General features: G+C 44.6%; 1 protein-coding gene across 2 annotated transcripts; it reads left to right on the top strand.

Moving 5' to 3' along the window:
• Window positions 1-1272: 1272 nt before the first annotated feature.
• On the top strand, window positions 1273-24268 carry LOC118835694 (zinc finger protein 260-like). Of its 2 annotated transcripts, XR_005009517.1 has the most exons (6): window positions 1273-1352; window positions 2853-2905; window positions 11274-11400; window positions 12766-12861; window positions 19277-22118; window positions 24219-24268. XR_005009517.1 is itself a non-coding variant. In XM_036742936.1 (5 exons), the coding sequence occupies exons 2-5, from the start codon at window positions 2873-2875 to the stop codon at window positions 20956-20958; spliced, it is 1938 nt and encodes a 645-aa protein (XP_036598831.1). In that variant the 5' UTR covers window positions 1273-1352; window positions 2853-2872; the 3' UTR covers window positions 20959-22839. The 2 variants fall into 2 exon arrangements, 1 of the variants encoding a protein (XP_036598831.1); XM_036742936.1 differs by lacking the exon at window positions 24219-24268 and having other exon boundaries at window positions 19277-22839.
• Window positions 24269-25375: the final 1107 nt, after the last annotated feature.

Below are 25375 nucleotides of genomic sequence, written 5' to 3'. Positions count from 1 at the left end.
TGCTTCCTTCCTTCCTCTTCTCCCTCTCTGACATGGTAACAATGAAACATAAGTTTTACATGAGAAATTATGCATAGCATTCCATATTAGTCATTTTGTACAAGAAGACTCCAATAATTTCACAGCATCCAGATCAAAAGAGGAATTAATTTTTTTAAATTTATTTTTAGTTTACCATAATTTTGAGTTCCAGATTTTCTCCCCTCCCTCCCCCTTCCCTCCCCAAGACGGCATGGAATCTCATATAACTATCATGTATAACTTCGCATTGAATTAATTTATACACTAGTCAAGTTGTGGAGAAGAATTATGACCAAGGAATTAATTTTCTAAGGATACAATTGCACCATTTTAATTTTTTAAATAAACTGCATGTTTTATACAATGGTTTCCCACAGATCCCAATAAAAAATCAAAGCATGATCATAACATAAACAATGTTACCTATTTAAACATGAAACAAAATTGCCGGTCCAATGACATCAATTTAGTTCCTGAATTATCTTAAATGGACAAATCATTTTATCCATCCACCCATTGAGAGTAATTCTAATCCACTGACATTTAATTCTTCTTACAGTTCCTAAAGATATCCCCTTAATGCTAAATTGGAAATGTATTTTGCTTTATGGTCTGATCTCCCTGTAGAGGGTCAAACATCCCCGTTCTTGCTGTGGGAGAACACAGCTGATTTTCAAGGAGCCCACAGTCTAATTTAGATTGAGGGGAGCTCAGTCCAATCCTATCAGGATTTACAGTTGCAAACGGTCAGTAGAATCGCAGTTTCCCAAGGGCCGTTTGCTGCCAGCATCTCGAAGTAGATCCCTGCCACTTTCCTTTAGTCTGGTGCCCACGTTTCTCTTGGCAGCCTTTCTGCTCCCAAGGGGGAGGGTCTGAGTCCCAGAGCAGGGGGAGGGAGGGAGGGAGGAAGTGGGGGAGGCGGTGGAGAGCTGGTGAGGGGAACTCTCAGAGCTCTCCAGCCCTGTGAGTGGTGCCCAGGGGGAATAAGGCCCTGAGATGGATTTGGAGACCCGGGAGGAGTGTAGGGGAGATCATGCCAGCAGGCAAGGCATTCCCTGTGGTCTGAAGCATTCCCTGTGGCCTGAGGCATTCCCTGTGATAGCGGGCAGGGCTTGAGGAAGAGGGGCAGGGCTTGGGGAAGAGAGGCAGGGGGTGGCTCTTGGTTTGATTGGATAAAAGGACTCATCCTGGGGGCCTTGGGGGATGGGAAGGGTGGGGCTATTGGGTGGAGGAGGCCCCTTCCTGAGTGGACTGGCGGAAGCAGGAAACAGGAAACTTTTCCTCTGCATTCTCTGCCTTCTGGTAGCCAGCTCTGCGGGTGCAGGTCTCAGGTAGGTCGGAACCGGGCCCCACGCAGGTCCTGCCTTCTTCTGGCTGCCGGTGCCACTGGGTCTCATGCTCTTCTCTGACCTCACGGTGAATGTCCTCTAGGTCCGCCAGGAGCACACCTGCCTCCCTGCCCAGACCACTGGAGGAGCTGCCCGCTCCAGCTCTTCCAGACCCCCAATCACTTCCCAATGTCCGGGGTCCCCCTCCCCAGATTTCTCATTGGGTCACACTTTCCCAACCTTCAGACTTTGCCCTTAGGGACCCAGAAGTGCTGCTTTCAGCCTTCCCATCCGGACCCAGGCGTCCTGTCTCCCTGCCCCAGCTCCCACCTTCACAGCCAGCACCCTGGGAGGAACCAGGAGTTGTGCCTGTCCCGAGGACCCGCCTTGTAAGCAGGAGCCAAAGCTCTTTCCGGGCCCCTTTTCTGTCACCCCAGGTGCTGGGCTGTTTCCGTCTCATGTCCCGGCCACGTGGCTCGCTGTCTCCACTTTCCCTTTCGCGATTCTGATCCTAAGCTTTACTGGAGGTCCCGGGAGTCCTCCCTGGCTCCCAGGCACACTTCAGAGCACAGTCTGCTGGCTTTGCCAGACCGTGTCCACCCGAAACCCATCTGTCCCTCTCGAGACCCTGACCTCCCTGCCATGATCTGTGTTACACTGTCTTGCCTCCCAGACTCAGCCCTGCCCCCGCTCCTTTCAGAACTCTCAGGTCCCATGCAGGGGGCTGAATCCCACACTGGGTTTTCTCTCCCAATCTCTGACTTCCCTGATCCTTCCCTGGCAGCTGCATTGCGGAGCTCGCCCTAAAGAGCTCTGAGAGGAGCCACTGAGTTTCTGACTGGTCTCATCCCATCTGGGATCCCAAGGTGCCCCCTCTGCCTCCTGGGGCTCTGTAGCAGGAGGACAGAGGAAGGGAAGTAGTCTTCCTGTTCAGACCCACCTCATTTCCAAGCCTGCTTCTTCCCTCCCTCTACCAGTTGGAGTCATTCCCCTGAGGGCAGGCCCTGGATCTTTCTATTCCCAGGGTATCTGTACCTCCAAATCCCTTTAGTTTCCCCTAAGAGGAGAGAGGAAAGAGCTCTCCCTGTGTGGGATCCTTCTTCCTCCCCAGCTCAGTCTGCAGAGGACCCCTTGGCCCAAGCAGGTACGGGGTCAAATCTAGTCACCAAAGCCGGAGGGAAATTAGATTTATTATGAGGCACAAAAATAGGAATCCCCCAGAGTATGAGCACCAAGGCAGTCAGCCTGGGATGAAGGTTACAGGTGGGGCTGATGGGCTAAAGAAGGGAAAGAATTTTCCAGTTGGCTCCAGGCTGTCTCCTGGTTATCAGGAAGGCTTAGAATTGGGACATTCCATGATTAGTGGGGACATCTGTGAGGAAGAGCTTTAGCTGTGGGCCATAGAGGGTGGGGGAGCAGGTCCCTGTGGTAGACAAGGACCAGGGATAAGAAGGAGGAACTTTACAAAATGGAGTCACTTTGGTTCCTTTGCCATCTACACAGGGAGCCTGGATTCAGAGGGAATGGCCCCTGGGAGCAGCCGAAGCCCAGCCCAGGTGAGTGCAGTCCATCCACAAGCTTGACCAACATTAGCAATCCAGCCATTTCCATAAACCTCCTAGAGGATGGTCCATGAAGCTGGCAATACCTGCCTTATGGGTCGTTTCTTTATAAGAATTGTCATGAAAATAATTACAGTAGTAACAACACTGCCCTGCTCCCGTTTTCAGCTGATTCCTTAGCATCCTGGTGTCTGGAGCACTGCCCTGCACCCCACCCCCCATGCTGCCCTCCCTGGTTCTCTTTGTGAGGCAATTAGGGTTAATTGACTTATCCAGGGTCACAGAGCTAGTAAGTCTCAAATCCCTGAAGTCAGATTTGACTTAAGTCCTGGGGACTCTATGGCCAGTGCTCTATCTACTACTCAACCTACCACTCCCCATTTGGTTTTAACTTCTCTTTCATTGCAGCTGACTGACAAGGGTGACCCCTTCATTCCTTAGTGTCTATCACCCAGGGATCCTGTCTTTGCTCTCTTAATGCCTGCCAGCACCCCCTCCCCCTACACAGCTCCTGCCCCTCCTCTCTCTTTCTTGTGGCCAAGCTCAGCCTTCTAGTGACTGAAGACCCAGGAAATCCTTCACCCTGAGTCTTGCCTGGGCACACCTGGAGCAGAGCCCTGAAGGCTCCCCCAGCTCTTGTCCACTGCTGTGTTGCCAACAAAGCACAAACTGTGCTCCTGGTGCTGTTCATGTCCTCCTGCCTCAGGTCACACAAGCCTTCCCAGGTCCCTCTGCAACCCTCCCCTTCACCAGTTCTCAGGTCAAGTCAATGAGCATTTAGAAAGACCCTGGAAAGAGAAGCCCAAGGTTTCTTGTACAGACTGCTCTGGAACCATCCTGCTGCTCCTAGGTTTCTAAGACTTACCCTGGCACAGTGATTGAGTGATGGACAGCTTCTCCACTGTTTAAAAGAGGCTCCTGGGATTCTCACCCTTGCCTCTGTTGGTTCTGGGCACCAGGACCAGCTTCACCACATACCATATTTCTGTACAGATTGGCTTCCTGGGGGGATAATTTGGTCTTCCCTGGCAGAGTGTCTCATGCCCTGGCAGAGACCATGAGGGCAGCAAGGAGAAAAGGGAGAATGGACAGAGTCAAGTTAGTGTGTCAAGGTATCTCAGACTGCTTCTTGGAAAATCTGAGTCTCCCATAGGCTAGAGCAGGTCGTAGATTGACCTGGGAAGGGACTAATGGATGGAAGTGACTGGAGCCAATACCGTTTAGATGTTAAGCAAAAAGCAGATACCCCTAGGTCATTTCACAAGCAAAAGGAGCTTTATATAAGTATAGCATAAAAGGGCATTCAGTATGGATAAGAGAGTTCTTTAGCTTGAGTAGACAAGGCTCACCTCACCTCCATGTGGTGGGCAGAGCCAGCTGTGGCAGTGTGCCATTTGGGGAAATCTGTCTTATCTGAAGAACCCTGCTTTCACAAGGATGGACTTTTATGCCTTTAGATTCCCAGGTAGCTGCACTAATTTGTCCAGAGTCCCTTAGAATACTGCTTGAAGGGAGACACATGGAGCCTTTGCCCACTATGGAAGTCAGGTCCTCAGGATGGTTTTGTCACCTTTCTGGGTGAAAAAAACCCCCATAAACTGGCCTAACCATGTGACAAAGGAAGGACAGAATTCCAGGAGGTAGTGGCCCCTTCACTCATGGGGAGGGTGCAGCCTTTGACAGGCATCAGGTGAGTGAGTGGTCAGTCTGATTTCAAGAGTGGCTGATGGAAGAAAAACCAGCATTCATGATCAACCACCTACTAAGTGCCAGGCACTGAGGTCACCACCTTACCAATACCTCACTGACCCTTACAACCAACCTTATGGAGTCTGGAGAATATTGGAGAAAATTTTTTACCTCATTTTTAAATTCAATTTTTTTTACTTGAGAAAGTAGCCATTTCTCCCTTCCCTTTGTGCCGCGCATCCCTCCTCCCCCCTTTAAGATAGCATGAAAAACCAGCCCCTATTGCAGGAATGTCTGTAGTGAAGGTAAACAAAATTTGGTTGTAGCTGAAGAACATATCAGCTGGTACTTTGAGTATCAACTCTGTCAAGAGGTAAGCAACATGTCCTCATGACCCCTCAGGAATCGATGGATCATTGCCTTCCAGACTTCCAATGTGTATGTACACGCATGAATACGTGCGTTGGTATCAGTCAAGGTCTGCCTAATTATCTTCCCACCTGCTCCCTCCCCCACACTGGTAAGGCAATGTAGGCAAAACCCATTACACTCAATTCATACTCAATCTGAAAAACAATACCATGGCACCAATCCCCTAAAACATATTTCTCCTTCTCTCCCTCCTGAGTCCTTCCTTTCTAGGTTGTAGGCAGCCTGTTTCTTCCTCATTGGCCCTCTGAAGTCTTGGTTGGTCACTGTGTTACTTCCTGGTCCATGCAATAGTATCCCAGTACATTTGTTAAACTTCCTTATTCATCCATACCCCATTTATGTATAATCCCTCAGATTCTCTTTCTTTTTCACCTTGAAAAGAAATATAAAAATTATAAAAATGGAATGTGTTTTGTTTAGGCCTAAGCCCTCCCATAGTCTATCCTTCTACTTCCCCCTCTCCTTTCTTTCCCTTCCTTCCTTTTCACTAGTGAGTAACATGTCTTTCTGTACAGAACTCTGTGTTGTGTGTGCTCTTCCTTCCTTTGACTGGAGGACTAACGTTCAGGCATCACGTGTTTCCACCGTGTCCCCGCCTTCTTGTTTCTACAGATAGCTACTTGTACCCCATCATTATGTGAGATAATGTTTCCTAAACCTCCTTTCCACTCACCTACCTCAGTGCATTCCTCTTCTTCTCTTTCCATCTTTCCCTTCAGATCAAGACATAACAGAACCCCTCCCAGGTCTTCTCTAATTTGATTCCCTCTATGAGCCCTGAGAGAGATCAGAGAGGACACATATCACCTCCCCATATTTGAATAAAAGTAGTTTATCCTTTATTTTTTTTATTCCCCTAGACTAGTTTACCTTTGTCTTCAGATGTGTTTGAACTTCAAAAGCTCTCTGCAGTTATGGTCTCTTCAGGAAGAATGCTTGGAAGTCCTTTCCTTAAGGTTCATTTCCCCCTATTTCATTATACTCAGTTTTGTTGGGTAAATCAGTCTTGGCTATAAGGCCACATCCTTTACCTTCTAGCATATGCTATTCCAAGCTCTGTGCTCTTTAATAATGGTTATTGACAAAGTGTGTGTGATCCTGCGGCTGCTTGGTACTTAAATTCTTTTCTTTTGTCTTGTTTTTCTGACTGCTTGCTGCATTTTTCGTGTTACCTGTTAGCTCTGTGTTTTTGGCAATGGTGTTGCTGGGAGTTTTCATGGAGAGCTTTCTTTCAAGAAGTGAGCTGTGGGTTATTTTGACTTTCTCCTCTGGTTGTAAGACACCTGGGCAGTTTTAGGATTTCTTGAAATCTCATGCCTAGGCTCCTTTGTTTAATGGTGTTCAGATAGTCCAAAGTTATCTAAATTTTCCCTTCTTTTCTATGTGAGTTGACTTTTACTCTGAGTTATTTCCTGTGAGCCATTTTCTTCTGTTTATTTTTCAACATTTTAAACTTGTTTTTTTAATATTTGCTATTGCCTTGTGGCTTCTGTTTATTGTATTCAAAGTTTTAGAGAGGTTACTGCTTAGCCAAGGTTTGGTACCACTTGTACCAATCTGTTAACTCCTTGATACTTTCTTCCTCACCACTCATTCTTTTCCATTTATTTCCCCTCCAACTGTCTCATTCTACTTATAAACATGTTTCAGTCTTGCTTCAATGCTTCCAGAAATTCTGGTTGAGTTTGTGATCAAGCTGTGTTTTTCTGAGGCAGTGCTTACAGATGTGAGTCACTCTTCTGCATCTGTGTCTCCAGTTCGTCTGTCACCAAAAGCGTTCATTATGGTGAGGTTCTTCTTTTGTTGGGTCATTCTTTCAGCCTACTTCCTGTGCATCACCTTGGAGGGAATGTCTGGGCTGCTCTTGTGGCTGCTTCCTTGGGGTCCTGACAGTTGTCTTATTGCAGGAAGTCAGGGGCAGGATAGAGGCCTATGAGTTCTCAGTGTTCGCAAAGTTGTGTGATCCAGAGCAAAGTCAGATTGTTGCCCTCCTGCTCTGAGCTCTCCAAGTTTCTGGCCTGGGTTTGAGTCTCTGCAAGAGTGGACTGCTGCCAGGCTCAGGGAGTCAGGATTGTAAGTTTCTCTTTATTTTGGGTTTCAGGCCTTGTTATTCCACTGTAGGCTGGGCTGGATATTGGAAGGCAGACCCTGCTTGTCATCCCAGGCCTGGGCCACACCCGTGCTTCTGCTGGTTCCTGCTCTTCCTTCCTTCCTTCATTCCCCAGGGTCACCCCACCCACTGCTTGGCATACATTCCCTAGACCCTGGTTATGTGAGCTGGGCATGGTAGAGGGTGAGAAAGCTGCCAGTGGTAGCCATCCTCTTCTAGTTTCCTGACATGGGTCTGAATCTTTTTGCCCTGTTACTCAGGATTTCATTGTAGGAATGCAGTGCGGTGTCTTCCTCACTAGGTTTGGTATAAGGGTCCAGGGACCTCCCGTTTTCCCCACTGTGCCAACCTGGACCAAGGACTCCCAGGTTTTTCTGGTTTTCCCCATCAAGATTTGGTCTGGTACATTGTCCAGATCTGTTAGCTCTTTGTGGAGAGGAGTTTACTGCATTTCTTCCTCACTGTGCCATCTTGACCCTGCCATGCCCAGAGACATTATCCTCAGTTCATATAAGTGGAGAAAACTGACCCAGATGTTAAGGGATTTGCCCAGCATCCCATAGCTGTGAGTGTCTGAGGCTTGATGTGAGCCTAGGTCATCCCCAAGGTCAGTCTTCCTTACCCCTGGACCAGTGCTCTTGGCAGAGGAGGAAGGTGAAAAGCTCCTGGAAGAAAGCTGGCACTAAGATATTTGATCAAGAAACATTCATTAAGTGCTTGGGACACACAGAGAGGCAAGTGACAATACAGTTACTTAAGGCCCTCACAGCCTATTGGGGAACTGTGCCAAATAGGAACTAATTAAAAGAGAGAAAGCACTAGAAGTGAAAGGCGTTGGGAGAAGCTTCCATTGATGAGACTGAAGTTGGGACCTGAGGCAGCCAGTGCAGCCAGTAGGGCAGCTAGGTGGTACAGTGGATGGACTGGCAGGCCTGGAGTCAGGAAACCTGAGTTCAAATGAGGCCTCAGACTCTTACAAGCTGTGTGACCCTGGGCAACTCACTTGACCCTGTCTGCCTCAGTTTCCTCCTCTGTCAAATGAGCTGGAGAAGGCAATGGCCAACCATGTAGTATCTTTGCGAAGAAAACTCCAAAATCATGAAGAGGTGGGCATGAGTGAACAGCAAAAGTAACATTAGGGGAGGCAGGAGGCAGAGATGAGGAGGAAGAGTGTGACAGTGGGGCTGTCCAGTAAAATGGGTGTGGCCACTGAAAGTGTGTGGAGCTGAGAGATGGAGGGTCTTGTTGAGGGAACAGCCAGGAGGCCAGGGTCACTGGATAGAAGAATACATATAGGGAGGAGGGACTAAGTCTTAATGGGCTTTGCGTGACTTTTGTATTTGTATTTTGTACTGGGGGTTATTGAGTGGAGGGGCAGGATGGTGACATAGTCAGAGCCTCCCTTTAGTGGCTGAACAGAGGACACATTGGAGTGGGGAGAAACTTGAGGCTGGTAGACCCACCAGCAGGCTATAGTAATAGCCTAGGTGTGAAGTGTTGAAGGTTTGAACCTGGGTGGGGGCCTTCTTAGGTGGGGGAGAAGTGGTCATTTATGAGAGATGTTGCAAAGGTGAAATCAGCAGAGATGGACAACAGATGGGATGTGGTGGAGAGAGAATGTGAGGAGCAGACATCTTGGTGGCCTGGATTGGATAGGTGAGAACCTGGGCCTCCAGGTAACCTTTGAGGGTCAGCAGCAGTTGGAGACTCTAAATGGAATACCTAGGGGAATAACAGGTTCAGAATCCATTGTTGGTCTGGCTCAGATCCCAGGATGGCAGCAGGGGTTCACTCAGGTGCTAGCCCAGCCTGAAGCATGCACAAGAATCACCTGGGCAGGAATCGTAGTCTAACATGGGACCTGCAGAGCTGGCCAGCTGGCTGATAGTGTCCAAATTCAGTAGATTTGCTGTTGCCAAGAAGGCTGAAAACCAGATCAGGAGATTGCAGAACTAGGATCCCATTGTGGGCAAGGGAAATCTCCATCAACTTTGCCACAGATCAGACCACTTGAGGAGCACTGAAAGCTTGCAGGTCCCCAGGCTGAGCTGTCCTTGATACCAGGAGAGCGCAGGAGGACCCAGGAGAACACAAGCTCAGCCCAGACACTCCTCCAGGAGGGCACAGAGACTGGCTTTAAGTAAACAGTGAAGTCAGCGATGATACAGAAATGTGAGGGAGGAATGTTAGTTTTAAGAAGTGATGAAAGGCTGGTTTTAGAGAAGTCTGGGAAGATGTGTACTAACTGCTGCATAGCAAAGGGAATAGAACGAGGAACGCAGTTTATCTGGAGACAGTGCTGTAAAGCTGACCTTGAAAGACCTGGGAATCCTGATGTGTGATGTGATCTGCCACTATTCCAGAGGACTAATCTAACATGCCACCTGCCTCCCCTTCTGATAGAGGTGACTCAGTCCAGAATAAAACTTTTGGATGTGGGCAATGTGAAATTGGGGTGAAATTGGGGTGAAATTATACATGTTGAAAACAGAATTTGGTTTTTCAGTTCATTTTCAATGAGGGTGGGCTTGAGAGCAAAAGAAGGGGGATTTTTTTTTTCTAAGGAAAAGAAAACGACTTGTTCTCCATGGGATCGAGGCTTTTTCCTCCCCATGTTCCTCAAGGCTTTAGGGAGGATCATTTTGTTTTGTCTGTAGAATTGGGAGCCAAGAGCTAGATACGTTGAGAAATGGCATCTTCAGGAGCACACAGAACTCCAACCCCTGAAGCCCAACCAAGAGCTGTATCCCAAGGGTATGTCCTGGGGACTCTGGGGAAGGAGAAGAGAATTTGCATTTATGCAGCAGCTTTGAATAATCCATGTGCCCTGGGAGGTGTAAGCTTGGAACTAGGAATGTGCTTGTGGTGCAGTGTGCCTACCTTTTTTGGGGATCTGATATATTTTTGTCCTTGGCATACTTGCATAGTAAGCAGTTTTAAAAAATAAAAATTATATATATAAAAGGAATAAACACTTTGAAGTTCACTGGCTTCACCCAAGTTTCTAGAGTTGTGGGGGAGTGTTTAGATCATTTATTTCTCATAAGGAAGGAAACATTTCTGATGAATTAGCTCAAAGAAAACCGAAGCTAATGAAACATTGTGTTTTTTTTAAGCAATAAAGGAACCCCGCCCCTTCTTCATTGTTTTTGTTCAGTCATTTCCTTCATATTCAACACTTAGCAAACCCATTAGGGTTTTTTTCCTTTTTCTTTCTTCTTCTTTTTTTTTTTTTTGCAAAGATACTGGAGTAGTTTGTCATTCCTTCTCTAGTTCATTTTACAGGTGAGGAAAGTTAGGTAAATAAGGTAGAGTGACTTGCCCAGGGCCACACAGCTAGTGAGTTTCTGAGGCCATATTTGGACTCATATACATGACGACTCTTGATCCCCAGCCCGGTACTCTATCCACCCTGCCACCTACCTTGCCCTTATATTAAGTAATTAATTTTGTAATTAAGGAATATGTGCTATAGACAAAGGAAAGCATTCTTAAAGCAAAGGCCTAAGCTGTTTTGGATATGACACATGGCCAGAGTGACCTCAAGCCCTTAGTATAATAACAGATAAGGCTCCTTCACTTGCTGGGAACCCTCTCACACCACTCAGTGCAGTGCAGATTCAGATGACTATCTTTCTAGAATGCTCTTCATGTTTTCATGTAGAGAAGAGTTTATTTCAGCCATTCAGGAAGCAAACTAGATCTTTTATTTATCTTTATTTTCTTTTCAGTGATTATTAAATGTTTGTATTTTCGCCCAGAATGCAGTGTACCTGCCAGCTTCTCATGGTCTTTCCTTTACACTATATCACATCAGTTCTGATAAGGAAGAAATTTCACATCACCCTCTCTCTTCTTCCTCCATAGATGAACCTGCCTCACAGATAGAACACACACTTTCTCCCTGATTCCACAGTGAGACAGATTCCATAATAAGACATTTTTCAGCTTTATTACAACTTATGATACTTTCTCAAATTTGAATATGGATCATCCCAAAATTCCATTGGGTTCTTACTGACTGTGGTTTCAAGGGGTGACTGAAATTTCCTCCTGTAAGTTAATGAAGATTGGAATGTTTAACTCTGAAGTGTCTTTCAGCTGTATGTCCTCTGAATTGTGATGATTTAGGTGACAGTGACCTTTAAGGATGTGGCTGTGGACTTCACCCAGGAGGAGTGGGGCCTCTTGGACCATCCTCAGAAGGAGCTGTACAAGGAGGTGATGCTGGAGAATGCCCAGAACCTGCTATCCCTTGGTAAGGACACATCCCGTGGTAACTCTGCGACTGCAATCAAAGGGAATGTCTTCATTCATCTTTGGAGGCTTTGGAGCATCTATGAATTAATAGAGAAAAGTGTATGTCTCCTGTGTCCAAGAGACAGGCTCCCCTGGTACCTGGTTTTCCTATAGAAAGTCTTTGCATTTTGTGACAGGAAGCTGAGGGTTCCCTTTGTTGCTCCTGATGCTGTCTCTTACCGATTCTATTGAGCTTCAGCTCAAAGCTCCCATCACTGTGGAAGAATCTCAGACCTGGAAGTAATCTCAGGGGTTATTTGGTCTGACCTCTACCTGGACATGAACTTTTCTGCTACATCTCTGAAAACTGCCCAGGCAGCTTTTCCTTGCAGCCCCTTCCTCTTTGGGATGGGCCTAATATTTGGAATATTCTTCTATTTAACAAGCATACATTGGTAGCTCCTAGCTCTCACTTGTGGCAGGTGTAGCAGGTTTGTCCTTGATCTTCCTTCATGTTTCCCTCAACTTCCATCACAGATGGGGGGAGAGGAAGGGAAGGGAACAAACATTTACATTCACCTGTTTACCAGGGGCTGGAACAAGGGCTTTGTTCACAATGTTAAGTCACTTCATCCTCATAATAACCTTCCAGGGTGGGAGATATTATCAGGCCCATTTTACACTTGGGACACTGAGGCAAAAAGAGGTTAAGTGTCTTGTCCAGGGGCACACAGCTACTCACTGTCTGAGGCTGTATTTAAACTCAGGTGTTTCTGACTCTGGGCCCAGGGCTCTGTGTATTGCAGTACCAGCTGCCATGATTTTCTCCTCCTTCAGGATTCCTGGGAACCACTCTGGGGTCCTTGCTAGCATGCCCCTGTGAATGCCAGGAATAATAGACTGACTGATCAGTAGAATTCGGATGAACTACATTGACTTTGCAGCAGGAGACTCTTCCCCCAATAGGCAAACACCCCTGAGTGAACAGTACATAAGGTTTATATAAGGGTCAGGGAGTGAGGAGCCAGGTAGGGGGACTGGGCTAAGGCTGAGTTCCTCAAGGTCCCTGTGGCTTAGGCTTGAGGCTGATCTGACACAATAACCTTTTACCCAGTGTTGGGTCGAGGAGTTTCTGCCAGAATGGAACATAACAGGATGGGGGCAGAAGGTTTGGCTGTTTCTCAGGACAGGGTGTACAATACATCCTACTATGGGTTACTTGCATTACAAACCTTAATGGGTCAGTACAGACTCCTATGTGTGACCAAAATGCAGTGATCCTCAAAATGGAACAGCTCTGTATCCACACCCCTTTCCCTCCCTGAAGAGAACTAAATTACATGTTTCTCTCCATGCTCATCCCTAACTGATTCCCCATGCCTAGGGCTTCCAGTTCCCAGGGAAGACGTGATCTCCTATTTTGAGCAAAGGGAAGCACCATGGCTGCTGGAGCAAGAAGGCCTGAGGAACCTCTGTCCAGGTGAGTGAGGTGAAAGCAGATGTTTGAGAGCTGTGATTATGAGAGGATGGTACATGTTGTGGTGAAGGAAGTACTAGGTTGGGAGGCAGGAAGGCCTGCCTGGGAATTGTTTTATTCCCATTTTTATTTCCAGGGGCTTCCTGGCCAGTAACTGAACCATCCCCATCTCTAAAACAAAAGTGTTAGACTCCTTGGCCTTTCAGCTCCCTTCCAGGAATAAATCTATCATCTTCTAAGAAGGTGTTGTTTGGAATTTATGGAATGAAGTCTGCTGAAAGTGCCAAAAGTGTTTAGGCTCTCCAATATGAGCTCTTTCTTCGACCTTCTTCAAACCCACAAACATTTATTAAGATCTTGCTGCTTGCCAGGCCCTTTGCTAATCACTGAGGTGATAAAGATGTGCAAGGGGCATCCTCAGCCCTCCTGGATTTTACCATCTGGTGAACAGTCCAAAAACTGTAGAAAGCCAATGTGGAGAGGTTAAATTGGAGTTGGGCAAGAGAGGGAAGGCACTGAAGTGGGGAATCCTGGGAAAGGCCCATTGTGGAAGGTAGGCTCTGGCTGGGGCTTCAGGGAGGCCAGCATGAACATTCTCAGCCAAAGGGGTTGTGAGAAAAACCCAGGCTCCTGTTCACAGAATAGAAAGGAGGCCCATACCACTGGATTATAGCATATATGGGGGGAGATGGGGTGAAAGAACACTGGAGGAGTAGGAGGGGGCAGGTGATGAAGTGCTTTAGCAACCTTAGGGAAGATTTTACATTGGATCCTGTTGTTGGACAACCCTTGTAGATTGTTGAGTGGGTGCTGACCTGGTCAGGTGAGAGCTTTGGGAAGATGAGCTTGACAGCTGGAAGATTGACTGGACTGGGGGGAGATGAGGCAGTCAGAACAACCGGCAGGCTCTGCAGTACCTCTAGTGTGAGGTGATTGGGGCTTGAACCAAGACAGTGACAGTGCTGGGTGAGAAGGGGTGTATGGGAGAGATGTCACACCAGTGGAGTCCCAGGAGTGAATGTGGGGTCAAAAGTGTGAATGTGTGAGAGCCAATGAGGAGTGCTTGACACTGCATCTCTGAGCCTGGAGTATTGAGGACCCCTCAGATAACATTAGGATTGTAGGCTGATGGGAGGGTTGGGGGAAAGAGAATGGGTTTCCTTTTGCAGAAGGTAAAAGGAAGACCGGGAGTGAGTAGTGTCACTAATGCTTGTAGAGGAGAGTATCAAGAAAAAGGGGTGACTGACAGTGCCAGAGCCTACAGAGAAGTTAAGAAGAATGAGGATCAAGAAACGGCCATAGAATTGAGCAATTTCAGGATTGTTGCTAATTTTGGAGAAATAAATTTCGGTATAACAATAAAGTTGGGAGCCAGACTTCAGAGAGTTTCAAAGAAAGCAAAGGAAAGGAGTTCTATTACACCAGTTGTAAATGGCCGTCTCTAGCTATTTGACCATGAAATGGAGAACAGATGTTGGATAGTATATTATGGGTTTGCAGGATTCATTGTGGGTGTTTTTTTTTCATTCTTTTTTTTTAAATTTATTTAACATATTTAGTTTTCAGCATTGATTTTCACAAGAGTTTGAATTACAAATTTTCTCCCCATTTCTACCCTCCCCCCCACTCCAAGATGGCGTATATTCTGGTTGCCCTGTTCCCCAGTCAGCGCTCCCCTCTGTCACGCCACTCCCCTCCCATCCTCTTTTCCCTCCCTTTCTTGTAGGGCAAGATAAATTTCTACACCCCATTGTCTGTGTATCTTATTTTCTAGTTGCATGCAAAAACATTCTTGTTTGTTTTTTGAACATCTGTTTTTAAAACTTTGAGTTCCAAATTCTCTCCCCTCTTCCCTTCCCACCCACCCTCCCTAAGAAGTCAAGCAATTCAACATAGGCCACATGTGTATCATTATGTATAACCCTTCCACAATACTCATGTTGTGGAAGACTAACTATATTTTGCTCCTTCCCAACCCATCCCCCTTTATTGAATTTTCTCCCTTGACCCTGTCCCCTTTCGAAAGTGTTTGTTTTTGACTACCTCCACCCCCATCAGCCCTCCCCTCCATCATCCCCCCATTTATTTTTATCTTCTTCCCTCTTCTTTCCTATGGGGTAAGATTCCCCATTGGGTATGTATGGTATTCCCTCCTTAGGCCAAATCTGATGAGAGCAATGTTCACTCATTCCCCCCTCATCTGCCCTCTCCCCTCCTCCCACAGAACTGTTTGCTCTTGCCTCCTTTATGGGAGATAATCCACCCCATTCTATCTCTCCTTATCTCCCTCTCTCAGTATGTTCCTCTCTCATCCCTTAGTTTGATTTTATTTCTTTTAGATATCTTCCCTTCATCGTCAACTCACCCTGTGTCCGCTCGTGCTCGCTCTCTCTCTCTCTCTCTCTCTCTCTCTCTCTCTCTCTCTCTCTCTCTCTCTCTCCATATATACACACACATATATATATATAGATATATACAGACATAGATATATACATACATACACATTCATTGTTGGTGTTTTGAGAGAAATCATTTTATTTGTGACAACAGGACAGGAGTCCTTAGTATGGCAGAGAGTAAAAGTTGGTGGAAAAATGCAGATACTAGGGAAAAATATACCAAGGTAGGTGAGAGATGGAATGCAATTATTGGCACCCAAAAAGTGATTTGGTTTAGCAAGCAAAGGATGACCTTTTTATCTGATACTGAGGCCAAAAAGGAAAAGAAGGCATCTGAGTAGTCTGAGATAAGGAGAATAAGATCGCTCTTGATAAATGTCCAGCTTTTTCAGTGAAATAAGAGGCCAAGTTTTTAGGCAGGAAGGTATGGATCTGTAGGGTGGAGGGAAGAGAACAAGCCATAGAGGAGGGTTGGGGATGAATGAAAAGATTTGGAAAAGCTTCTGTTGTGACTGGCTTGGGGAGTCATATAGGGAGATGTGAAAGGATTGCCTTGCCATGATGATGGGCCTGCTGAGATTGTGGAGCCTCCATTTGTGGTGGACCAAGGCAGCCTGGTTTCCTGGTTTTCTCCCTCTCATCCAGCAGCATGAGTAGGAGTGAAGGCTGCTGCCTTACTTGAAAGCAATCCAAGAGTAACTTTGCAGAAGTCATCAGCCCTAACTCCTTTCCTGATCTTTATAGCTCAGTCTCTGTCCCATTCTTGGAGAATCATTGAGCAGGTTCATGTAGGTGATGACCACTTCCTTTTAGGGAGCTGGGAAGTAGGTACTTGAAGGTGTCCCCTGGTATGAGACCCTTCAGGAGCCTAGAAAGAAGCCTCTGTGATCTTCCATGTTTGGTCTCGTCAGGTTCCACCAGGGTTAGAACCTGACCATTGTGTCTACTTAGAGGCGAGTGGGTTCAAGATAGAGAAAGAACCCTGATGGAAGTGAGAATATGTGAGAGAGACCAGAATGCAGGGATAGAGGCATAGGCTGGGCCTGCTGTCAACCCTGGGCAGAATCAAGCAATCAGTAAAGACCAATTAAGCACCTTGTGTTTTAGGCACTTTGCTAAGCTATGAAGGTACAAAGAAAGGCAAAAGAAAGTCTCTGCTTTCAGGGATGTCCTAGTTTAGTAAAAACATGAAGAGAGTTGGAGAAGAAGGAACAGAAAGTAAACCTCACTTTTAAATGGACTACTTGAAAGGAGACCGTTTTTGAATAGAAATACATTTAGTTCAATAGGGAAATGAGAGAGTACATGGAGTGAGGATAACAACAGTCTGAGAAGGAGAACAGAATGGGGGAGAAATAGTCTAAATCAAAATCATAGTGATAAAAACAATAGCAGCATCTACAGTCATATGAAAAAATAATCTAAATCTGCATCGATCAGAGAAAGGCAAATGAAACAACACTGAGGCACTGCCTCACACTGATCAGAGTGGCTGATATCACAGAAAGGGGAAAGGTTGGATGTTGGAAGGGATGTGGAAAAGCTGGAATACTGATACACTGTTGGTGGAGTTGGGAAGTGATCCAAACATTACGGACAGCAATTTGGAATTCTGCTCAAAGGGCTATGAAATTTTGTATGCTCTTTGGTCCAACAATACGATTCCGGGGTCTATGTCCCAAAGACACAAAAAAGAGCTGGGACAAGGACCTATTTGCACAAAAATAAATATAGTACCTCTTTTGTAGGGAAAAGAATTAGAAATTGAGGGGATGCTCATCAATTGGGGAATGGCTAAACAGGCTGTGGCATATGATTGTAATTCAATATTCTTGTGCTATAAGAAATGACAAGCAGGGTGATATCAGAAAAACCTGGAAAAACTTACATGAACTGATGCATAGTGAAGTGAACAGAACCAGAAGAACATTGTACATAGCAACAGCAATATTGTTTGATGAAGAATTCTGAATGACTTAACTTTTCTCAGCAATGCAATCCCAAATGATGGAAATTCATTTTTTAAGATCTCTAACCAGTCCATAAAATGATTGGTGGTTACTCTTTAAAATATTTATTTTTCTAATTGTTCTTGACAAGTAGTGTATTAAATGATAAATGTACTTGAAGGTCAATTGCACAGATGTTTTTCAAACACTGTTTACATTTAAAACCTCCTTTGTAAAGATAAAATATCTTCAGTCATAACTTTCTATTTCCTACCAATGGAAAACCTTCTATACTTTCTTTGAAACTCTAGTGAATGACTAATCTGTGTTACCAACCAGTTCCTTTGAGAAGCTGACAGGAAGGTGAATAGTAAAGGTTCAAATCAGAAAACAAGCTTAACACTGTAACAAGGGGGCACTTTAAGGTTGGTTTTTGTAGAATGGTTGTGGTGGGTCCAGGATGGTTTCATTGTGGCCACTACTATGCATGCATAGCAATCATGGGTCCAAAGAGCCTGTTATCTCTGCTGCAGTTTGAATTACAAATTTTCTCCCCATTTCTACCCTCCCCCCCACTCCAAGATGGCATATACTCTGGTTGCCCTGTTCCCCAGTCAGCCCTCCCTTCTGTTACCCCACTCCCCTCCCATCCCCTTTTCCCTTTCTTTCTTGTAGGGCAAGATAAATTTCTACGCCCCATTGCCTGTGGATCTAATTTTCTAGTTGCATGCACCAAGTAATTTTTTGATGTGCTAATTACAGCTTTGATGAGATGTGATTACAAGGTAACCCAGGAATGAGAGAACTACTCTGGTATAGTGGGAGTCAGCCAGTGAGGGTCTGTGCATGCCTGTGATCATCTGGAAATGAATGTCCCAACTTCCTGGGAATTTGGAAACAATTTGTTCTCACAACATGATGTTCTCACTGCATGAACCTCAAAAGGATTATATGCCTGGCCATAATGACTTTGAATCACTGCAGAAAAGTCCTATTATAGTTGAAGTATGCACATGCTTGTTGTCCCAGAGGATAAATATCTTAGCTACAAAGTTGGGTGATTGTTTACTGCTTAAGGTGCCAAGGACAAATTTTCAGTTGAAATCTTTTGGACCACTGGCTAAAACCTCCAAGGGGTTTGTGAAATTCTAAATGGGAAGGGGCTTCAAGACAACTAATAGTGAAGATTGCTGTGCAGTCCCTCACAAAAGGATGATAGATCCAAATTAGTGTATGAGCACATATTTTCAGACATTGGAAATGCTGTGCATTTTAACATTGTGTTTATTATGATGATGGTTTTTTGGTAGAAACAGATTTTATTTTCTAATATAATATTTTATTTTCCACTATTAGGTACTAAAATAATTTCTAAACATTTGCTTAAATATAAAATTCCAAATTCTTTCTCTTCTTCCCCGCTCCCCTCCCTGAGATGGTAAACAATCTGATATAGGCTCTACATGTGCAGTCATTTTTACAAACATTTTATTTTTGTTTTAGTGAACAGGGGCAGTTAGACTCAAACTTTTTTTTTAAAACAAATGTAATTGTTATCAAAATAAATAGTCTGAGGGGGTAGCAAGGTGGTGCAATTGATAGCGTACCCCTGGAATCAAGAAGACCTGAGTTCAAATCTAAGTAGAGGCACTTGACACTTACTAGCTGGGTGCCCCCGGAGAAGTCCCTTGGCCCTGATTAACTTGCCAAAAAAAATATTAATAGGCCAGAACAAAATATTTTATGTATTAGGTAAATACAAACAAAAGAGAACAAAACAACCCAGTACTGGTATTTGTCATGTGACCTCAAATACTACAAGAGAAAAAAGAAAGATTGAAAGTTGTTACTAGGGACCTTACATTACACTTGCAATTATGAGGGATTATGAAATAATTTGAACATTTAGTGTGTGTGCCCTAAATGGCATAATATCTGAAGAAAGGATTTAAAAGGTAAACGAAAGTGAAAAGGAAAGACTGAGTAGAAACAACCTTTCTAGTACTGCATTCTAAGTCACAGGTTTGATTTCACATCACAAATATGTTTATTGCTTCTTTCTTTCAAAAGGAGGGATCAGATTTCAGATGAAGAAGACTCCTGCAGACCTAAGCCTTTGTATGGAAGAAACTCTGGAGCAAAGAGACAGGTATACTCCTGTCCAACATCAGAGAATCCACACTGGAGAGAAACCTTATGAATGTAATCAGTGTGGTAAAGCTTTTACAAAGCAGGCCTACCTTAGAGTACATCAGAGAATCCACACTGGAGAGAAACCTTATGAATGTAATCAATGTTCAAAGGCTTTCAGAGACAGGTATACTCTTGTCCAACATCAGAGAATCCACACTGGAGAGAAACCTTATGAATGTAATCAATGTGCAAAGGATTTCAGAAGCAGCTCAAGTCTTGCTGAACATGAGAAAACCCACACTGGAGAGAAACCTTATGAATGTAATCAATGTGCAAAGGCTTTCAGAGACAGGTATACTCTTGTCCAACATCAGAGAATCCACACTGGAGAGAAACCTTATGAATGTAATCAATGTGGAAAGTCTTTTAGAGACAAGTATACTCTTGTCCAACATCAGAGAATCCACACCGGAGAGAAACCTTATGAATGTAATCAGTGTGGTAAAGCTTTTATAAAGCAGGCCAACCTTAAAGTACATCAGAGAATCCACACTGGAGAGAAACCTTATGAATGCAATCAGTGTGGAAAGGCTTTCAGAGACAGCTCCACTTTTGCTGAACATCAGAGAATCCACACTGGAGAGAAACCTTATGAATGTAATCAATGTGGAAAGGCTTTCACATGGAGGATTGGTCTTGCTGAGCATCAGAAAACCCACACTGGAGAGAAACCTTATGAATGTAATCAATGTGCAAAGGCTTTCAGAGACAGGTATACTCTTGCCCAACATCAGAGAATCCACACTGGAGAGAAACCTTATGAATGTAATCAATGTGGAAAGTCTTTTAGAGACAAGTATACTCTTGTCCAACATCAGAGAATCCACACTGGAGAGAAACCTTATGAATGCAATCAGTGTGGAAAGGTTTTCAGAGGCAGCTCCACACTAGTTAAACATCAGAGAATCCATACTGGAGAGAAACCTTATGAATGTAATCATTGCGGAAAGGCCTTCAGACACAGCTCTGGGATTGCTGAACATCTGAGAATCCACACTGGAGAGAAACCTTATGAATGCAATCAGTGTGGAAAGGCTTTCAGAGGCAACTCCCATCTAATTAAACATCAGAGAATCCACACTGGGGAGAAACCTTATGAATGTAATCTGTGTGGAAAGGCTTTCAGACTCAGCTCCAGTCTAGTTCAACATCAGAGAATCCACACTGGCGAGAAACCTTTTGAATGTAATCTGTGTGGAAAGGCTTTCAGATCCAGCTACCATCTTGTTGAACATCAGAGAATCCACACTGGAGAGAAACCTTATGAATGTAACCAGTGTGGAAAGGCTTTCAGATGCAGCTCCCACTTTGTTGGACATCAGAGAATCCACACTGGAGAAAAACCTTATGAATGTAATCTGTGTGGAAAGGCCTTCAGAGTCAGCTCAAGGCTTGTAGAACATCAGAGAATCCACACTGGAGAGAAACCTTATGAATGTAGTCACTGTGGAAAACCTTTTAGAACGAGCTCCAGTCTAGTTAATCATCAGAGAATGCACACTGGAGATAATACAATCCATGTGGCAAAGCCTTCAGGCAAAAGCCAGTCACATGATTGAGGAGCCATGTCAGTGGATTATAGAGCTTTGTAGACAGCAGAAAATTCTGCACAGAAGACATTTATGACTTCACTGTGAAGAATGCCTTCAGGGAGAAATTGTTTGTTATCCTCCCGTGAGAGGATACTGTAACAGGATTTTTACTGAGCCAGTCTCTAATCTGAAAATGCTTGGAGCCACACAAAGCAGGCCTAGAAACAGGAGTGTCAGTAATCAAGATGTTTAATCAGTGTCAGAGTGAGGAATATTTCCTTAGCTGAAGTAAAAGCATAGGTTTTATACTTAAGTCACAACTAGGGAAGGAGAGGGGAAGGTGAATTTTAGCGGTTTCCCAGGAGAAATCCACAAGTCTCACAACACAACAGTTCTGGAGTCATGTCTTTGTGGGTTGTGACCTCCTCCCCTAAAGCAGAGAACCAGAGTTCTCTGAGGGGAACAGGTTCCACAATCTTTGATTTACTTCACTTTAGGTCCAGTAATTGTGACCCTTGTCAAGAGTTTTGACTAATCAGTTCAGGCTGTAGTGTGAGCTGAGTGACAAGCCAGAGAGCCAGCCCTTGAAAACATTGCATTATTAGTATATTCATTACACATATATCGATTAATATGAAAATTGTAATTTCCTTTCTCAATACTTACTAGGACAAAACCTTATGAATGTGCTGCATGGGGACATGCCTTTCTCTGCACATGTAGGTCACTGCTGAAGCTTAAATTTTGTGCCTTTATAATAGAATGGTGAAATAAAAGGAAATAAGTCATGGTATCCCACCAGGTTGCAAAACCAAAAAAGGAAATAGGCTCAAAAACTAGGACTGAGTGAAGGAAGAAGTCTAGAATAGAAGAATGGAATCTCTCCAGAATTAGGAAATGAACTCACTTCAGTATTATGTCGATTGGGTGAAAATATTTGGTGAAAGTAAGAAGTAAGAGGTGTTTGATCAAGGGTATAAAAACTGGGTAATTTGGGGAAACTTTGTGGTCTCCTGCACTATATGTATGTATTTGCCTATGTTCAGGCTACTGCCTATGACAATCAAGAAACTTCTCATTCACTGTTTTTTGTGACTCCACAGTTGTGACAATGAGGAAGGGATTCCCCTGATGGACTTGATGGGAGAGCAGAGCCATTGTGTAAAAAAGCAGCTGATCCTAGGCAGGTAAGGGGCCCTGCCATTTCTGTCTCATCAGCCTCCCATGCTTGCTCCTCCACCAGCCTGGCAGGGGAGAGGCTTCTGGGCTGATGCTGACACATAGTCTGGGCCTCTGCACAGTCAAAGTGTCCTCCTGGGACTCCTCTACAGGAAATGGTTTGTTTCTTGGTAAATCTAAATAGACTGTTTCCTGCGGCCAGATCAGCCAAAGCAAATAGGGTGAAAATGAACATTTTTCTGAAGAGCTTGCAAAGCTTTCAAGAAGTCAGCCTCTCCCTCTGTTTTTCTAACTCTGGTTAAGGCCGGTAGGCAGACATAAGACACTCAAGAGGGCAACAATTTTTTTTCCTATCTTCAGAAATTTATAATGTCATTAAGTAAAGATCAAATGTATGACTTTGAAAAGAGAGTTGGACTGTCCGAAGGAGATGATAAGGAACCCTTTGCTGGCATTGGACACAGGGCCGTCTTGTATTGCCCTTACTCAGTTTCACATTACAATCCCAGAATAAAGAGAAGATGGAAGAAAAGAATTTGGAACTCACATGTTTTAACACAAAAAAATAAAGTGCTCCACTTACTATGCAAGCCAATTTGGAAACCTCAAAAGTGGCCACTGGATTGGAAAATGTCAGTTTAATTCCCAGTCCCAAAGTAGGGCTACAGCAGATGCATCTACAACATCTAAATTTAAAAAATAAATGAAGTACAGTAGTACTGGATAGTAGTACTATTATAGTGGGGAATGTTCATTTTCTTCTCTCCAAAATCGATCAGTCTAAGCAAAAAATAAATAAGAAAGTTGAGGAAGTGAATAGAATTTTTGATAAACTAGATTTGACAGATATCTTGGGAGAATTGAACAAATAAAGGGTACACTTTTTTCTGCGTGGTCCATGGGACAGTTACAAAAATTCACCACACTTTAGTCCATAAAAATTTTATAGTTAAAAGCAGAAAAATTTAAAGTATCCTTTTCAGATCATAATGCAATAAAAATGGTATTAAGTTAAGTAAGGGACTGAGGAAACAGATTAAAAACTAATTGAGATTAACCTAATCTTAAAGAATGAGTGGGTTAAAGAAGAAATCGTAGAAATACAAATTTCATTAAGGAGAATGACAATAACTAGACATCAAAGTAGAACCTTTGGGATATAGCAGTAGCAGTAATTGGATGAAAATTTCCATCTGTAAATGTATCAATGGAGAAAGAGCAGACTGATGAGTTGGGTATGAAATTGAGAGAAAAAAAACAATAAATAAAACTTGGAGTTGGCTCTATGAAAAAAAAAATGTGTGATTTGATTAGAAAATGGAGCAGAAAGCCAAATCACTATTATAAAAAGTAAAAAGGGTAAGTAAGCCACTAACAAATATGAAATTAAAACAAGTAGAAGTGTTGTACCAGAAGCGAGTGAGACACGCCACAGAGTATAAGTTTTAAATGGAGAATGGCCCCGTTTTGAGGTGAAGGTGTGGGTTATGTAGGACATGTGGGGGTACAGTGGTTAATTATCTCCTGGATAATTACTACAGACCAGGTCACAGGGTGGGGGGAACAGGAACAAAGGTCCTGGCTGATCAAAGGATTCAGTCAGGTTAACCATAGTTAAGTGGGATAATCTTATTGACATTCCTTGGTGGAGTCGCAGAGCCCCAGGGATATCTGCTAGACAGAAAGGGTCTGCCAGGTTATCCTTAAGTGGGATGGTCCTATCTATTGCCATTCCTTGGAGGAGACACAGGGCCCCAGGGATTTCTGCTATATGCCTGAGAGATCTGAGTCCATTGTTTCTGGGGGTGCTTGTCAGTAACTAGGGGTTTCTCAGGGGTTCCTAATTTTTCCAGTATTACAGAAGGAGTTATTTTTCCTACCACATGATTGGAGGGGTGGGCTTGGGGAGGATCCTTGAGTCCTGGCCCTGGGTGTGGATGCTGGAAAGGGATCATCCATGGAGGAGGGGCCTCAGGGGTTGGACAGGGTGGTGTTCTTGGGACTGGGTGGACCCTCCCAGGTTGAGCTGGTGGGAAGGAGCAAGTCTTTGGGCTGGATCTGCTCTGCCTTCCTTGGAACTGAGATTCTCTATTTCCTTTGGACTTCAGCTTTCTCTGCAGCTGAGATCTCTCTACCTTTTCTTGGACTCGAGCTCTCTCTGCCTTCCCTGGGACCTGAGATTGCTCTGCCTCCCAGAAGTCTGCTGTGTGCATGCAGGTCCCAGGTAGGTCTGAGCCAGGGCCCCCACACAGGTCCTGGCTTTTGCAGGCTGTCCTTGCCATCGGGTCTCATTCTCCAGGTCTGCCAGAAACAAGCCTCCAAGGCCCGGCTACTGGACCAGCTCCCCACCCTTAAACCTTTTCCAGACTCCCAGTCACTTTCTTGCTGATCCTCCTGTATGGGACAGAAATTTCAAATAATAGGAGAGACATCTTTAGGAGAAACAAAGTAAATTTATTTTACAAACCTTGCAAGATTTGGGCACACCTCCATAATGGAGGAGGCAAAGTAAAAGGGAACCTGCCTTAATTTATACTCTTAATGAAAAGATTCCCACCCACCTTTATCCTTTCTCACCATTGGCTGGGAGGTGGGCTTACAGTCTAGGTGCAAAAACTAGACAGAGGACCAAGGTTGATCCAGTCCATTCAAGTTTTCCCTATTGGAACTCAACTGCCGGGGTAGCATCTGAAAGTCTAGGAGAAGAAATGGGGTGGTGGTGCGGGGGAGGAGAGACCTTCCTGGAGCAGAGAACAAATAGTTCACAGGAATTTCATTATCTTCTAACATCTGAGAGAGAGAGGGGAAGGGCATGCCCGCAGCTCCAGACCCTGACCTTCCAGAATCACAAGGCCAAATCCCAAATGTCTCCTACTCCCTTAGACATACCCTGTGAAGTCTTCACAATTATCCATCCCATTCAGTCCGGAGATTTCCAATTGGGTCACACTTTCCCAAACTTCAGACTTTGCCCACAGAGATCCAGGTGCCTTCCCATCAGGAGCCAAGTGTCCTTTCTCCCTGCCCCCACCTCCTGGTTAGACATTCAGTTGTCTTACCTTCAGACCCAGCCCCCTTTAAGGATCGCCAAGTCCTAGTTTCCTGACCCCAGACCCCTGCCTTGGATGCAGGAACTAAAGCTCTTTCCTGATCCCCATTATCTGAATCCTTGGCTCTTGGTCTGATTCCCTATCTGATCCCAGTCATTTGAGTCCCTTGAAGGATTCAAAATGTGGCAATTAAAATTGTGCTACCTACAAGAAGA

The sequence above is a fragment of the Trichosurus vulpecula genome, chromosome 2, assembly GCF_011100635.1.
Source record: "Trichosurus vulpecula isolate mTriVul1 chromosome 2, mTriVul1.pri, whole genome shotgun sequence".
Taxonomy (NCBI): Eukaryota; Metazoa; Chordata; class Mammalia; order Diprotodontia; family Phalangeridae; genus Trichosurus; species Trichosurus vulpecula.
Note: the sequence above shows the minus strand (reverse complement) of the source record. Positions and strands in the feature narration are given on the sequence as shown.

Coding starts and splice junctions, on each gene's coding strand:
- LOC118835694 (XM_036742936.1), top strand. CDS start 2,873: ATGGCCCCTGGGAGCAGCCGAAGCCCAGCCCAG. Junction 2,906..11,273: donor GCAGCCGAAGCCCAGCCCAG/GTGAGTGCAGTC, acceptor GTGATGATTTAG/GTGACAGTGACCTTTAAGGA. Junction 12,862..19,276: donor CCTGAGGAACCTCTGTCCAG/GTGAGTGAGGTG, acceptor TTCTTTCAAAAG/GAGGGATCAGATTTCAGATG.